General features: G+C 33.5%; 2 protein-coding genes across 2 annotated transcripts; one reads left to right on the top strand and one right to left on the bottom strand.

Moving 5' to 3' along the window:
• Positions 1–2,109: 2,109 nt before the first annotated feature.
• LOC109177775 lies at positions 2,110–3,725 on the bottom strand. Its single transcript, XM_019327228.1, has 3 exons — positions 3,517–3,725; positions 2,915–3,321; positions 2,110–2,814 (listed from the first exon to the last, which is right to left on the bottom strand). The coding sequence occupies exons 1-3, from the start codon at positions 3,611–3,613 to the stop codon at positions 2,281–2,283; spliced, it is 1,038 nt and encodes a 345-aa protein (XP_019182773.1). The 5' UTR covers positions 3,614–3,725; the 3' UTR covers positions 2,110–2,280.
• Positions 3,726–6,306: 2,581 nt separating this feature from the next.
• On the top strand, positions 6,307–9,329 carry LOC109177773 (naringenin,2-oxoglutarate 3-dioxygenase-like). The gene is made up of 3 exons (XM_019327227.1): positions 6,307–6,724; positions 7,791–8,219; positions 8,942–9,329. The coding sequence occupies exons 1-3, from the start codon at positions 6,359–6,361 to the stop codon at positions 9,230–9,232; spliced, it is 1,086 nt and encodes a 361-aa protein (XP_019182772.1). The 5' UTR covers positions 6,307–6,358; the 3' UTR covers positions 9,233–9,329.
• Positions 9,330–17,610: the final 8,281 nt, after the last annotated feature.

Below are 17,610 nucleotides of genomic sequence, written 5' to 3'. Positions count from 1 at the left end.
GGTTAAATAGACTTGGCAATTATGAATACAACACGTTAACACAATACGAAATCGGACACAAAAATAACAGATTAGTGTTTAGCCTTAACATGTCCCGAGTCATTAACGGATTAACACCCTGACCCGTTTTGTTTCGTGTTTTAACGGGTCAACTCGTTTAACTCGTTAATATTATCGTGTTAACCCATTTACACAAATTTGTCATGAATGAGATTACAAAAAAAAAAAATATCATGAACATGACTAAGGATGAATTTCTTTTTTTATATATAACTTAACTTTTTTTTTTTAATATATTAATAGGGTTAATGGGTTTAAACGAGTTTTGTGTCATGTCGTGTCGATACGACCTGAACCCGAAACCTATTAACAAAATGTGTATATTGTATCAACCTATTTAATCCGTTAACAAATCATGTTCGTGTTCGTATTAAAAATTTGAACGCGTTAATGATTGAATTTAAGAGATTAACATATGTGAATTAAATAAAAATAGATTTGTGATTGTGGTAATTGGTTTGAAATTTGGAACAGTACAATTATATGGATATGGTAATACATTGATCTCTTATATGGCAATTTATAAATTTAGTGTAAGTCCAGCAGTTCATTGATTGGCGTTACATAGAAGAAGAAATAGCAAACACAAACTCCTTAATGTTCTTGTCGGAGCTTTCACCTTCATCAACAGCTTCTTTAGCCAATTGTTTCCACTTTGTAGCAGAACCCCTCTCTCCCCCTTCAATCACTTCTACCAACGATATCAGTCCTTTAGATATTTTGTTCAGTGCTCATTTAGTTAAACCATTATTGTTGAATAAATTATTATGGATAAATAAATTTATAATTTAAGGAATTTAGATGAAATAGTAAAAATTTAAAATTTTTAATTATAATGTAACCCAAGATATTAGACGATTGGTAAATACGACGTAAATATAAACTTAATATTTGAAATAAAATTTATTTATATTTTCTTCTTATATACCAAGAAAAATCAATACATCACATGCTAATATTAATGGAAATTTATATTAATTTCTACAATACAATTTCTTCAATTCTCTCTTTTGGCACACTTGCAGAGTTACAGGGAAATGGATTTACGATTCAGTGGAACTAACTGAATTCTCAGACTAAGAATCAGCCGGCCGTCAGCCCGATAAGCCGGAGCAGAACATCAGTCTGCCGGGGCTGACAACCTCCGCCGCCGTCGCCGTGGCAGCGTCATCATCATCTCCGCCGCCTCTCTCTTGATGAGCAGTGGCGGCGGACTTCTTGAAGAACTCTATGCAATCAGCTACTGCTTCACTGTGGTGAGGCTCGTAAGGGCCGTAATAATAGGCCGCCGCCAGCGGGCTCTGCTCGTAAACCGACGAGGACGACGACCTGCCGCCGCATTCCTGCTTATTGTTAGCGGCCTTGGAGAGAGCAGACAGCATGATGAGCCGTAACACGGCGTCCCGAAACCGATCGAGCAACGAGACGCGGGTTTTCCGGGTGCAGCAGCCGCCGCCGCCGCCGTTTATCCTCGACGACATGCGGCAGAAAGGGCTGCTAATCATTCTCGTCCTCGGACCTCTAGACCTCCTCGTTTCTTTGCTTTTCTCCATGATCATATGTAGTTAGTTGATATAATATGATGGGTATATATATAAATAAAGCCTGGGAATCTATAACCAAAACCTGCTGTTATTTTATTGGCGTTAAATAACTACAATCTAACCTATCTATAGTATCAAGCTCAACACGAACTTGTCACCTTCCATTTACAACAGTAACAGTGATGTTATCAAACCACACTGTACTTGCGTGAGTTAGACAATGAGTTTCATAATTATATATAAAGTCTGATTTATATTTTAGAATCTTATTGAAGTCGCAAAGTAGGATTTATTACGTGGGCACAATCAGAGATAATAATTGTGGGTTTTCATTGTCACTGAAAAGAATATTGAGAGGGTATGTGGAATTGGAGATTAGAAAATTTTGTCTGGATTGAAAGAGATACACATGCATACATGTGCCCAGTTTCAATCACCATATATATCTTAATCCATGACAACAATTACATAGTAGTTTAATGTGTAAAAGTATTGAGAAGATTCCTTGATTATAATGGTTCTTTTAATTGAGAATATAACATTTATACCAAAAGGATGGTATGCAGTAACTAAAAGTAACTAAAAGCAGACACCCCATAGAGAGGGGAGAGGAGTCACAGACAACAATCAAACAAACAAACAACAAAAAATAGGTTCTTAATAAGGGAGTTTGATTTCAGTTTTCTTCCTCAGGGAAACGGAGGTGCTTTCCTTTTGGCGTCGGCAAGCCCTTCAACCGCAGCGGTGAGGGGGCGGCCACCGCTCCATCACCGTCAGCACTCTCATCCTCCTCCTCCTCGCCTTCAAGCTCACCGTCGCTGTTGTACACGAATCGTGTATGCTTCCCTGCAAATTTAGCATTAATGCCAATCTTACTGATTCCTCTGCAAAGCTCTTCAACCAGTCCATCATCATCATCATCATCTTCTCCTCCCACCTCTTCATCATCACATTCCTCATCAACTTCTTCAACACATTCATCCTCCTCATCCTCATCATCATCTACAGTACTTGCATTCGCCTGAATCGACCAAACGGATGAAACATCATCCTCACCTGCATTTTTACTTCCTCTAATGTCCCCCTCGTATGTCAGCATTGAAGAACAATCCGATGAAACATCATCTGTTGATTTCTCAGAAAAATCCAGCAGGAGTGACCTTGTCACATTACTCTCCTCAGTTTCAGATTCTTTCTTCCCAATAATCATCTAATTTTCAAAAAGAATCAAACTTTATAACCAATAATTCAATAAAGATAGAACAAACAAACAAACAAACAAACATCTTTTCTTCAAGATTTTAGAATACCTGAGAGATGATGATTGTTTCTTCAACTGGGGAAGGGGTTACAGAAGGGAGGCCATTTTCAGAGGGGTTGAGATGAGGGGTGTTTGCAGGAGTTGGGGCAAGAAGGCACAAGGGAGAGTTAACAAAGCCTTGAAGATGAATGAGAGGCCTGTTGTGGTCCAATGAGACTTTACAGAAATCATCAGCCTCTTCTTCAACCTTCTGCAACAAGTTCTTGACTTGCCCCCTCAACAGTGCCTCCCCTGACCCAGGAGTTATCTGCCCAATGATCACCCTCTTCTTGGACACGCCTGATGATGGTGTCACCATTGCCAGCCCTATGATGGGTGAATCGTTGGTGATGTCAAACAGGGCCGACCTTTCTTTCTGCTTCCCATTCCCCTTCTTCTCAGATTCTTCAAATCTCTCTGAACCCAAAAAAAACAAGAAAGAAATTTGTAAACGAATTCAAGAATTCCCAGGAAAATCGCAAACCAAATCAAGAACTTCCCAAGTTAGAGTCTAGATTTAAGACTCTTAGACACGAATTCTAAGGTTTAGGATTAGTCTAAACTAAATTAAAAACCTAATGTATAAAAAAAGATTAAATGAAAGATACTGACTTGAAATGGGGATGGTGTTGATGGTGGTGGCAGAAGCGGCGGCGGCAGCCTTGGTCTGCGATCTGGTTACTCTTCTGGTTGATGATGGAGTCTCCATTAGAACAAACCCTTGCTTTCAGATCAAGAAGGCGACAGAAAACCAAAATTTCTAGGCCAATTTCTGACAGAAACAATAAGCGGAGAGATATGAAATGGTGAATCGAGATTGAGACGAAGGTTTTATAGGACTGATAATAGGGTTTGATTGTGCCCAAAAAAAATGACCGTTAGAGCGTGTTGGAGCCGTAAACGTCACTAGCCGTTGGAATTTGGAACGGCATAATCTTTCTAAATGGGCTTTTCATGATTGATTATGGATTAGGCCCGATATCTTGGCAAGGTTCCCCCATAAGTCAAAAATGATGGATAACAAAAATTACAATCCTTATACCGTGGACTAGGATCTACATTGCATTGTAGACTCTGATCATGTACGACGTTGTTTTTGAACTTTCATTTTGACGGCGATCATTTGTTTGTCCTTACATTTTTTTTAAACTATAAATCATGTATATTATCTTGTGTTTTGAGTTTTTGTGTCTTTGTGTTATTAAATTTTGTACCTTGAGTATGAATTACACAAGACACAAGCTATCGTTGTGAACCCACTTCGCGACTTCTGTTATGAAATTCTGTACATTAAGAGTATGAATTCTGTACTTGGAATAGATTAGTAGTTGTGTAACACACAACATATTGTGTGTTATATGTTATGAGTTTATGTCTTGTGTTGTGAAATTATGTGTCTGTAGAACATAAATTCTTTACCTAAATCAAATTTGAAAATAAATAAATATATAACATGTGTATGTGCCTTGTGTTGTGAGTTTTTGTGTTATGAAATTATACACCTTAAAATTATGAATTATGTACTTGAAATAGATTAATAGTTGTGTAATGACATGAAGAACGGGAAACTACATAATAATTTGTTAAAATCTAACACAAAGACATCGTTTCGATCCAAGGTCTGTAATGTTATGTGGACCTTGATCCACGATATAAATTGCCCACAAATTATATTGTTGATAAGAGTTTATCTAGTATTGTAGAGTTGGTCTAAAATGACGTCTTTTTATTTAAATTGGCTCTGCATTGTTTTTCTTTAATTTCGTTTAATCAACACTCAATTTTGCAATAGGTATATAATCTATTAGGAATATGTTTCTTACCCCTCCTAAATTTCCTCCATGACATGTCTTATGATTATTGGGGGCCATGAATTGGCTGATTCCACCACTTTTTAATAAAAAAAATTAAAATTAAAGTAACTAATCAAATAGTGTCATGTCATGAGAAAAATTATGAAAATTAAAAAAAAAAAGATAAATAGCATTACTCAATCTATTATTTCATTTATTTGTAAGTATATAAACTCTCAAATCTATAAATTGTCTAAAAAGAAATTCTAAATTTTCAACCATAAATGGTCGAAAACAAAAAATGAAAAGAAAATATTGTAACCATGATTGCTAGAAAGTAGAAAGTAGAAACCATGGCTTTTTGGCCAAAAAAAGTGTGAACCGGGAAAAAAAGAGTTAAAAACAAATAAATGTAAAAGTACCTCATAAGAGAAGCAAACCAAAAGAAAAAGTCTTTTTTTTTTTTTTTTCCTTTTTTCTTTTTTTCCTTCCATTTTCTTCTTTATCATTGTCTACCTTCCCAACATAAGAGAAGCAAACATTTCCAAATTTTGAATTGACTGCTAAAATTTTGCGATCACTGAAAAAGTAGTCAAAATGTCTATCCAATTTAGTGATTGGAAATTAAATTCTTGATCTTTAAGATTTTCAATTTAACTATAAATAAATTTATTGATTTCTACCTATTTTAGGCAATATACCTTCTAGAAGAGTAGACTATATCAATATATCATAATCATAATGATGGATACTCAAGTAGGGTACCTAGTCGGGACCGTCCGCTAGGCAATCGGGAAGAGAGTAGTTGATAATCAACGAAGGAGTGACTTAATTATGAAGAATAACACCTCGGGATCCACTTTAGATTTTTGGATTGATTTCCTTTTCAAATACTCCGTATTAAGAAAGATAGATAAGATCTCCTCAACTAGGAAATAAATCCTAAATTAGTTTAGAAAGGTTTCTTAAGTCCCAATTTGTTAATCTTTTCCTTTTTTTTTTTCCAACCGTCTGACTATGTATAAATACCCTTGGGGTCACACTTGTAAAGAGTTCATTTTTTACTCTAGCAATAATACTACTTCCGTGACATTCTTGCTCTCTAGCATTGTTTTTCGGGTGTGTTGGCCTGCCGACCGATTATCTCGTAGCCGTAAATCCAACACATAACAATGGAGGTATACTATACGGTTCAAAAATATTGATCTAGTAAATGAGAAATCTTATTAAAGACTTACTTCCTCTGGTAAGATGGAGTTCGATTCATGTCACAATAGGATCAATAGTGGTTTTGGGTTGGACTTTTTGTGTAAAAAATGTACCGTTTGATATTGAGTTTACTAGATTGACTTAATTTATTTACTTATAAACTTGAGGTAGGTTGATGTGATCTATGATATATTCTAGCAAAATCAATAAACTTAAATTATCCAAAAAACAATAAACAAAACAAAAGAAACAATTGTCACATCCATCTCATATTACTCGACGAGTAACACACGTGTAGGTACGTGGCTAGCAAGCTTGAAAGGTGGTTGGAGCTGCCAGTCGTCACTATAAGTAGGACCGAATTGAAACCTTAACTCCATGCTACCTAGGATTACGCATTTCCACTCCCAGGAAAAAACTACACAACACAAAAATAAAAACAATATAATATAATGAAGCCTTCAACCTTGACAGGTCTTGCGGGGGAGAAAACGCTGGGATCGAGCTTCATCCGGGACGAAGACGAGCGTCCCAAAGTGGCTTATAATCGTTTTAGCGACGAAATTCCTGTCATTTCGTTGAAGGGCATCGACGACGGCGGCGTTAATGGACGACGGAGAGGGATTTGTGCGCAGATCGTCAAGGCTTGTGAAGAATGGGGGATATTTCAGGTGGTCGATCATGGCGTTGATGCTGATTTGATCTCCCAAATGACAAGCCTTGCCACGGCGTTTTTCGCAATGCCGCCGGAGGAAAAGCTCCGTTTTGATATGTCCGGTGGCAAGAAAGGAGGCTTTGTTGTGTCCAGCCACCTACAGGTATATATGCATTCTTTATCCACATCTTTATATATATGAAAAATTCAAATGCAGCGATGTCCTTAGGTGTGGTGCTGCGGCGGAATTTTAGAATACACCAGTGTTAACAACATACATCAACAGTGTAAGGGAAACATACCACAATGAAATGTAAAAAATATCAAAAAATACACAACATATCCAAAAAAAATACATCATATAACACACCACACTCTAATGGTGTATTTCTGAACACTGATAGTGTTTTTACTCATACCTAATGATGTGTTTTTGTAGTGTATTTTCTTAACGTTGATGGTGTATATTTTTTGAACTGACGCCGCACCACTACAGCTAAGGACATCGCCGCACTTGAACCTTAATATATATATATATATATATATATATATATACTATGAAAACAAGACTTCCCGTAATGAGAATTATATATATTGTGCACAAATACTAACAATAATCAATTTAGTATATCTAAATTCATCTCCAATGAAGACACTAAGAGCATCTCCAACTAACACGGTAAAATGTCGAAGATAACAAACATGCAGACGACGCTTTCTGTGTCAACTTGCACTTTGTCCATTCAATTATATACTTTTATATAACACGTTTGGTTCATGAAATAAATTTGGAGGAAATAAGAATGTTACTCCATAGGTAATAAAATAGGCAATGAATAGAACATGAATTATATTCTATATATTCAGATCATATGAGAACCCTTTCTTTAAGTGAGAACATGCGAACTGAATTAATGCACAACAACTATTCCAGACAGTTTCGTCAAAGGTCTCCGTCCGTCATCCAAACACAGTAATAGCACGTTTTGTTTCACCTAAGACATGATTTTCATGTGAGCCAGACACACTACACACACAAGAGATTCCCCAACCTTAGAGTTGCATTAACATCTTGCTTATCAATTGTGAATGAGTTAAGTGATGACTTACGTATGTTTTTTAAGTTACCATTTCAGTAAATTGTAAATAGAACTTATGATTTTTATTTTTATTTTTGTAATGATAATGTTATATATACAAAGTGTAGTGTAAGAAATGAACATTTGTAGGGTGAGGCGGTGCAAAATTGGCGAGAAATGGTGACATATTTTTCGTACCCAAAGCAGAAGAGGGACTATTCAAGATGGCCAGACAAGCCAGAAGGGTGGACAGGTGTGACTGAGAAGTACAGTGAGAAGTTGATGGAGGTTGCAAGCAAATTGCTAGAGGTTTTATCAGAGGCAATGGGGTTAGAGAAGGAAGGGTTGAGCAAGGCATGTGTGGATATGGACCAAAAGATTGTGGTCAATTTCTATCCAAAATGCCCACAGCCTGATCTGACCTTAGGGCTAAAACGCCACACAGATCCAGGAACCATCACACTTTTGCTGCAAGATCAAGTTGGGGGTCTCCAAGCTACTAAAGATGGTGGCAAGACTTGGATCACTGTTCAGCCCATCAATGGTGCCTTTGTTGTTAACCTTGGTGACCATGGCCATGTAAGTTAATTCCCTTTTCTCAACACTAAACAATATGAAACGTGTATATTAAATAACTCTTGAATCACTAAACGGGCAACCCTAGTTAAGTTGATCAAACTGTTGTCTTATAATCACATCAGTTACAAATTCTACTCCTAACAAGAGCGACTTATTGACATTTTCAATTTGCGTCGATCAACTATTAACCACCGAAGCTGATTTACCTCCTTGTGCATCCTTTTTTTGCCCAACTACGTACCTATTCCCCTTCTTTTATTATTGGTTAGACATAAGCTTCAAATCATGTGGTTAATTGTTGTGTGTGAACAAATAATGAGGGTGTTTGGTAAATAGTTGTTAGCTGATTGGATTAGTGGGTTTGATTCATTGATAACATCAGCTGATTGTAGAAAAATGTTTGGTAAATGAGTTGTTGGTTATAGCTGATTACATGTAAAATGACTTTTTTTTTTCAAAAAACTAATTGAAAAAGCTACTTTGAACAGCTTTTAACATTTTGAAGCAATAAGTTGTCACAAAAAGCTAATTAATTAAACACTCTTATTGATTGTTTAACCAATTCAAACAGCTAATAGCTGATAAGCTAACTATATTACCAGGGTCAATATATTCATTTTGAAAAAAATGAACTGAAAAATGTAATTTCTTAACTTCAGCTAAATAGTAAACCGGAAGAAAAATGGGAGATGGACTATAAAGTAAGTTAATTGTGATCACAGTTATTGAGCAACGGAAGATTCAAGAGTGCAGATCATCAAGCTGTGGTGAACTCAAAGAGCAGCCGGTTATCGATAGCGGCGTTCCAGATTCCGGCGCCGGAGGCGAGTGTATACCCATTGAAAGTGAGGGAAGGCGAGAAGCCAATAATGGAAGAAGCAATCACATTTGCAGAGATGTATAGGAGGAAGATGAGTAAAGACATCGAGCTTGCCAGGCTAAAGAAGCAGAAAATGCTGGGTATTGGGAAACCCCACTTTCAACCCAAGCCCATTGACCAACTTCTTGTCTAGCCCTAGCCCTAGCCCGCTCCATAATTTCTCAATCGTTATATCCTACACCACGGCGCACATAGCACTGTGCGCCACGCGCCTCCCAAAATGACGTCGTTTTGGGATAGTGTTGGGAGGCGCGGTAGGAAGTTGCTGAGATTATGTGTATTTATTCACAACGTTATGTGTATTTGTTCACAACGTTATGTGTATTGGTTCATACAGTTATGTGTATTTTTTATACAATTATGTACATCTGAATCAGAAAATTTGTGTGTATTATGTTAAGAGTTGATGTTATTATGTTAAAAGTTTATGTTTATTATGTATTATGTTAGATTATGTGTATTATCTTTTAAAAAGAGTATGTATATTTTGTTATATAATTATGTACATTCATGTATAACATTATGTGTATTCTAGTATAACATTATGTACATTATTGAACAGCGGGTTTTTTTTTAAAGAAAAATTACTGCCATTCACTGGGGCGGGAAATTTCAAAAAAAAAAAATAATTAAAACGACGTCGTTTTGCATCTGGGCGCATAGTGCAACGTCCGCCGTGGTGTAGGATATAAATTGCCATAATTTCTCAATCATTATTGTGTGGATTATGTCCGTACAAATTGTATAAATCATATTTTGTATAGTGTAAAATACTGTACATAGAGTACAAAAATAATGTATATTTAATATATTAAAAATGTATTTTTTGTTATAGGCTACATAACATTGTGTGGACCTAATTTGCCATAATTTCTTTTTACTTCCTATATTCAAATATATATTTTATTTAGATATTCGGTGTTAAAATTTTATTCATATTTAATATTTTATTATAAATTGTATTATATTATTATATATTAAAATATTTTATGATAACACTATTCCAAATTTTCCTAATTCTCCTGGACTTCTCTTCTTGTTTGGCTTGTTTCCTTGAATCGTGTAATACCTCCACCAAATATATTTTTAAAAAAAAATATTTTAAAAAAAAAAATATGACCTTTTTTATATATATATATATATATATATAAATATATTTTAGTTATCATTCCCCATAAGTGTTTACCAAATAGGCAAGATCTCGAATCTTCTTAGTTCTTAGTTCTTACCAGGCCAGTTTTATTCTTCAATTCTGCTGCCACTCAATAATTCATAAAGCCTGACTAAGTTGATTTAGAAAAATTCTAGAAATTTTACTAAGTTTTGTACTCTGTAGAAACCTAATCATAGACCAGAAATCTTTAAAACATTTATAATACAGAACTAATCATTCATTACAAAACTATTTGTATAGAGATTGTATAAAGTATATATATAATATTATTACTAAATCTATGTACAAATGAGGGTTTGTAAGGCCGGGATATGGATGACACTAGGAGGTCACAACTTTGGTTAATTTGCTATATGCAATAATAATATAATATAATAATAATAATAATAATAATAATAATAATAATAATAATAATAATAATAATAATATAAATAGTACAAGTACTAAATTAGATATGAGATAATCTAAAATGACAGGGTACTATATACTAGCAAATGTAATACTAAATTATGAATAAAATGTTTATTACTTATAAGGAAACGTAACAATTTTGAGGACAACTGTAATACTTTTATATTTTGAAGTAAAAGTATTACTTTTTTCATCAAAAGTATTATATTTTCCCTTATAAGTAATGCTACACTTAAATGTAATACTTTTGAAGAAAAAAAAAATGTAATACTTTTACATTTTTCATATAAGTAATAAATATTTTATTAATGATTTAATATTACATTTGGTAGTATAATTATTACGTTTCATCTTGACATGAACCATCTCACAGACAATGATTCATGAGACGGTCTCACACAAATTTTTACCACTTATTATAGGTACCAAACATACAAAAATATAGTTATTATTCTTATTCTTATTATTGTGTACAAAATATAATGGTCAATCTAACTCATAATATGTGTGTATGCATGCTTACAAATTTACACTTGACGTTTCTTTATAATTATATAAAACCCAACATCCATTACATATATTTGTATATACTGACAATTTTTTCACTCATAAAGTAGATCACAATCCCTTTATAACTATAAAATCATGATGTTACTTCAATTAACGGGCGGGAAAGTTTACAATTACTATTTAAATGTGCATTTTGAGTAAAACTTATATTGTGATTTTAATTGACAAAGGACCACAATAAAATAACTAGTCAACTAAAAATCATGATGTTGGTTTTGATACTTTGATTAGCGGTACGATTGATGTCAAATATGAATTAATTTTGCAGTGGTAAAAGTACCAAATGTATAAAAAAAAAATGGAAACTTGGAGAGGGAGAGACGTTAATCATTATATTGTGGACCATGAATCACATTGTAATGTAGACATTAACATACATGTTTATTTTTAATATACTATTTAAAAATGAACATTTAATATATTAAAAATAATTTTATAGTATACTAAAAATGAATATTTATTAATAATTCATCTAGTAATATGAATCATGGTCCACGATATAATTTGCGGATGAAGTGGGAGTGGGGGTTGCACAAAAATCAAGAAGTTGATGGGACTATTTTAACTAACCTTGGCACCTTGCTTTGTCTTGTCTAACTCTCGTGAAAGTTGTGGTGCACTAGTCACCTTCTTTAAAGTGGGCAGCCAAATAATTAAATTAAAGTTGTATAGTAAACTATTTATTTATACATGTCGATCCATTAGTTTTTGGTTTTGTTATTAGTCAAGCTATTCAGATTCAGAGAACTCAATGTAAACCATGCTACTTAAATATATCTAAAGATATGGGCATCGAGTGTGTAACACTTAAGCCACTAGTCATGCTAATATTTATAAGTGGTGGTTGAATTTTTGTGTTAATCAATGCAATTTGTCGATGTGATCGCTTTATTTGATTTTTTTTTTTTTTAATATTGATTGTGTAATTGTGTTATTAGGTGAAAATTTTGAGAGTCAAGTCTATTATTAATCCGTTCGAAAGAATTGTCTTAAGTTTTCACTATTTGTTATAACTTTTTTTTTTTTTGGATGAAGAGAGAAATTACAAGTCTACAATCACTAGCCGACAAAAGATCATATGGAAGTAAACCAATCTAGGTTGTTCATAGTTTGTTGGAACTTTTTTTTTAAAGCAAAAATGACATTTTAAGTGTTCATTTTGCTGTACAAATATATGTGGGTCAACTTCCGACATGGGTCAAGTCAAATCGGGTTCTTTGAAGTGAGGTGAAGAAATTAATATATTGTACGCTTAAAACGGATAATTGGTAAATGAAAAATTGATTTTTAAAGTAGACCCGTTTGACTTAAAATAAGTATATATAAAATTGCCTTTCAAAATGAGTTTAAATTGTATAACATAAATATTCTCTTTTGCGTGCAAGGGGTGCAAATCAAATCCTAGAATGAAATTGCGAAATTTTTATTTCTTATTTCGGTTCACCTTGAGATTGTTTTGTAGCTAATTTAATTTCAAACAAATCAAAACTTTTGAGTTACTTCTCTTTCTCTTCGAAATTTTCTTCCAACACTTTCGATAAATTTCGAAGTGCGTGTTCTCTTGTTGTTCTAGCTCATTGAGAGTAATATAGCTTAAGTACTCAACTATATTACTATATATAATCCATTTATTTATCATGGGAGACTGACGCTACATTACTCCTAGCACCCTAAGAATATACCGAATTAATTTTAAAGAGAGTATGTGTTCACACAACTTGGATTCCTCTGTCTTCTTTCTTTCGTTCGTTGTGATTTATTTTTCTAAAAAGTAGAATCTCATTTTATTTATATATATATATATATATTTGCATTACCTACTTATTTATTCATACACAGTTGACCGACTCAAACCAAAAAGGTTAATAGATAATTCACACAAAGAGTTAAATTTAGAACCTGTGATTATCAAGTCAACCGTTTGATTAACTTAGAGTTAATTGATCTCTACCTATTATAGCTTTTAACATGTTAATAAATGTTTTTAAAGGTGGCCGATGAGTAAATACCTGAATGGTTAAATTTGACATGAAATTAATCAATTTATAAATAATTAATAAATATACAGAATTTATTGTCACGTAATAAAAGATGGACATAGGTAGTGAAAAGCTAAGAATAAGTTAGAAAAGGTTATGCAAACCGCGTGAACTTTTCTTGCAAGAAATCCAATTGGCAATAGGTGTTTATTGTTCATAATCTCTTTAGTTTACCCAGTCAAACCTCTCGAATAATATTATCTAAGTCCTCATTCGTTACACTTCATGCCAACGTAACATCCCTAATTAATTTCTTTAATATTTTTCTTTTTAAAGATAAATATTAATACGGATTCTAACCCTAATATTATAGGAATGAATTTACAAAACACAACTATTTTAAAGATCAAATTAAAAGTATTTTGATCGAGAGCAACCAGTTAAGTTGGTTAAGTTGTTGACTTTATAATTATAATGTTACAAATTCGACTGCCAACGAGAATGACCTATTAGCATTCTTGGTTTGAGCCGGTCAATTATAGGCAACCTAAGTTGATTTAATTTACTTGTGATCTTTCGCCATCTAGGGGTCACTCGGGTAGTGGCTATGAGCAACGTACCTAGGTTCGTTTATTTAGTGCATACTCTCATGTAGTATTTTTCTCCTGAAATGAGTGATCAAGTGGTTAGAGCATGATTATCGTTTCAAACGTATATAAGTCGTCCAACCCTAATTTTTAACATTCACTACTCAAAAATTAGTTAATTATGCCAAAGACATTGTGGTCAAGTGACATAGTTATAGCTTTCCCAAATGGAAGGTCACAGGTTCAAATCCTAGTAGATAAACTGCACAAAAAGCTCTATGCGACTAGCTAAATTGAGAAGATATATTTAATATCAGTAAAAATCGAACTCATAATTTTTAATACGATAATCATATTTTATCCACTCCATCACCTCTTTCGAGCGAACCTTTGTTATTTTAGCAACAGTCGACAGAGGTCAAAACTCAATATATATACATTTTACTTTAATTTTATGTGTTTACCCACATCTATGATCTATCCTTTTGATTAGCAAATGGAGGTGTGAAGGGTTTGGTCGTGCAGGGTCTTTTATAAACACCGACGGAACAAAGCAGTGGCCCACACATGAATGGAGGAGAAGTACGGACACGTTTCTTTACTTTCAATTCCCAACAACGTAGGCAACAGTACTGTGTGTGTGTCTGCATGTGTTTGTCTCTCATTTATCAGTGTATGTGTATAGTTGGCAAGTACGAGTAGAATATAATGTTCACATAATTTTAACCTAATTATGTTGGGCACATATGTAGCGGAATTAATGAAATGAATTATCTTTTTATTGGTTGCAAATAATGATTAAAGTCTAGAGAGAGACACCTACCTAAAGATTTGAATTTCGCAAAAAAATATATATAGTGTTTAAAATTATTGTATTTTGGTCTCACAATTATTGATCATTAGTTAATATAACGTGTTTAATTTTTTTTTTTTTTTGTTTTAATAAATGTTATCTTCTAATTGTCACTATTTTAAGCTAACAAAACGTAAAAGTACCATATGTAATTAGGATTTTTTGATCGTTTTGATAATTTCTTGTTTGTCATTTATCTGCATATTTGCAATTTTAATTGATTCAAACTATATATATTTTGCAAAAGTGAGGGGTGACCTCAGGTGGCGTACGTCTATCCCTGAGGCCGCCCTTTCCTTCTTTGCCGTATATTTAAGCCCTAATTGAGCTTTATTTTCATGGTTGAGCCTTAGCCAATTTTTACTCATTCGTTTCATATTTTAGGGTTGGATTAGTCTTAGATTTAGGTTCCTTAGCACTTTTGAAACTTGTAATCTTGAATTTGAAGCTTGGATTTCAAGATTTCTGTCTCATTTTCAGTAGATAAGTTATCATTTTTGTCATCTCTTCCTTTTGCAATATTTATGTTTATTACTTGTGCTTTTGTGTTCTTTTGTGATATTTATGTTTCTTTTCTCTGTCTATATTGATGCTTTATTTGTGATTAATGCAGAATGGGTAGGATTCTAACCTAGGGTTCATGTGTTTATGATGGTGTTGTGTTTATATCTTGTTAGTGTTTGATATACACATTTATTAACATGTTTTTGTAGAATTCTTGGTTACAACAAGAATTCGATCAAGGATTTGAGTCACCCCTTGCATAAACCCGATTTGTTCCTATGAAAATAGGGGAAATTGGAGGCTTTAGATGTTTTCTGTGCTTGATGGACTTAGAATTGATACATCATGAGAGTGGGGAAATTCCTTCGTCTAATCGTTGTTTATTTGCTCAAGGAAGTAGCTTTATACTAGAATACCTACGTGCAATCTCACTTGATTCTTTGATTATTTGTTCTCCCTAATCACATAGGTTATTGAATTGAAGCATCTAGAAGATAATGTTCCCTAGCTAGCTTGTGTGTCCTATTTCTTTATTTTGTGTTTATAACTTGTTAATATGTGTTTGTGTTATTTTGTTTAGTTGTCGTTGCCTTAACCTCGTTATGAATTACTTAGTTTTTTGTTGATTTTCTAATGCTGATGTCTAGTTACTTGTTTTTGCATATTAATTACGTGCTATATCTCCCAACATGTGGTTAAATAGGAGACTGAAGTCATACATACTTGGGCATTCCATATTTCTGTTATTAGTGAATACCATTTTATAATTCTAGCCAGTAAAATATTATAATGAGATAAATCAACTTAAAGACTAATAGATAACCTTTGTGTTGTGTTACGTAACTTCGTTACAATGTAAACATTTGACGGGCAGAACACGTTTTTTTTAGTCAAAGCTAATCGGTCCAAATTTTCAAATGCTGACGAAATTTTGTTTTAAAAAATTCCATATTAAACTGATTTGTTGCTCAGGTCAAATGCTTGCTAACTTACACCTAATTTATTTGTCGCAAAATTCCCATCTGAATGAAATTTCAAGGATCTATCAGACCAGTTTTACTGATCAGTTGCATATGGTTGATGAGTTATTACATCATAAATATATACAAACATTTTACGATGTTCTATACATATGGAAACTTCAACAGTGTCTCACATAATAACCGTGTTTTTTTTTTTTTTTTTTTTTTTTTTTTTTTTTTTTGGGTGTGTGTGTGTGTTAATAGGAAGGATATGGATATTTAGGTCAAATCAATTGGATAGAAAATATGAAGAAAAAAAGTTTCAGTGAACACAAATGGCCACTATTTGTCATTTTGGCAAGTTGGTGCACTTGTTAGTGGTATTAAAATCATTCTCATACAAACACGGGACTATTTGTATCTTAGTTAGATAATTATTTTATTACAAATATTTTCTTAATTATTTTAAGCAAATCAAGAGAAAATTTCTTATTTTATATTACTATACAGGACTATGACACAACATGACAAAAAGTTCATTTATTAATATAATAAAATCAATCAGTCACCCCTGAAGCTTAGCGTAGTTCGCAGTGTAAAAGTTCAAATTCCACTGAAAACATGTATAAAAGCATATGAAACCGGTGGGCTGATTGCGCGACTTGCGATTCGTAGAGGCCGAAGAAGAAAATCAATATAGGAAGGAGCTTAGAATTTTCATATATAGAGGAATTATTAAAACTAATTCCATATAATTTTGTGTAGTAAACAGGTCCAAAAATTAAAATTCCAAGTAAGTTTCAAAGGTAATTGTAAGAGGAGACTTGGACTGGCTACACAAAGACCTTTGAAGTCTTCAGAAAGACCAGTTCAACACTAGTGTACAGACAAGGACTTTGAGCAATGCAAGTGTTGCTGTGAATTATTCCTGCTCACTGAAAGTGACGCTTGTGATTATATTTAGTCCCAATCTTTGAATCCTCTCAACTTCTCCAATCCCATCAAATTTATACACCCCGTTATGAATAAAGCGAGTCCTAAATTAACAATAGTTAATCAGCTTGAATTAAGGTCACATGGGAACACCCCACGAGGAGGGGTACGTTTTGAGTGAAATCTAGACATCCAGTCCTAGTCGGTAAAGGGTTTGATAGCAGACAAATAATGAACATAAAGATGAGGTAAACTTGTTTAGGTTATCCATATATTTGATTAACTAAAATTCTTCCAAAAGGTTGAATTCCAACCCTAAGGGCTCCCCACACCCCGGCCCGACAGAGGGATGTAAAAAACCAATAGATAGTTTTTATGAAGAGTGAAATTTATAATTATCAAAATAACTATTTGATCAATTTGATTAAGGTTGTCCCTAATTGTCGGGTAGGGAGACACAATAATTTAACGTGAAAATGGGGTTGGTGTTTTAGACTTTTAGTATGACATGATTTGTTCAAGTAGGTTGGCTAGCTAC

Source organism: Ipomoea nil, unplaced genomic scaffold, assembly GCF_001879475.1.
Source record: "Ipomoea nil cultivar Tokyo-kokei standard unplaced genomic scaffold, Asagao_1.1 scaffold0805, whole genome shotgun sequence".
NCBI lineage: Eukaryota > Viridiplantae > Streptophyta > Magnoliopsida > Solanales > Convolvulaceae > Ipomoea > Ipomoea nil.
Note: the sequence above shows the minus strand (reverse complement) of the source record. Positions and strands in the feature narration are given on the sequence as shown.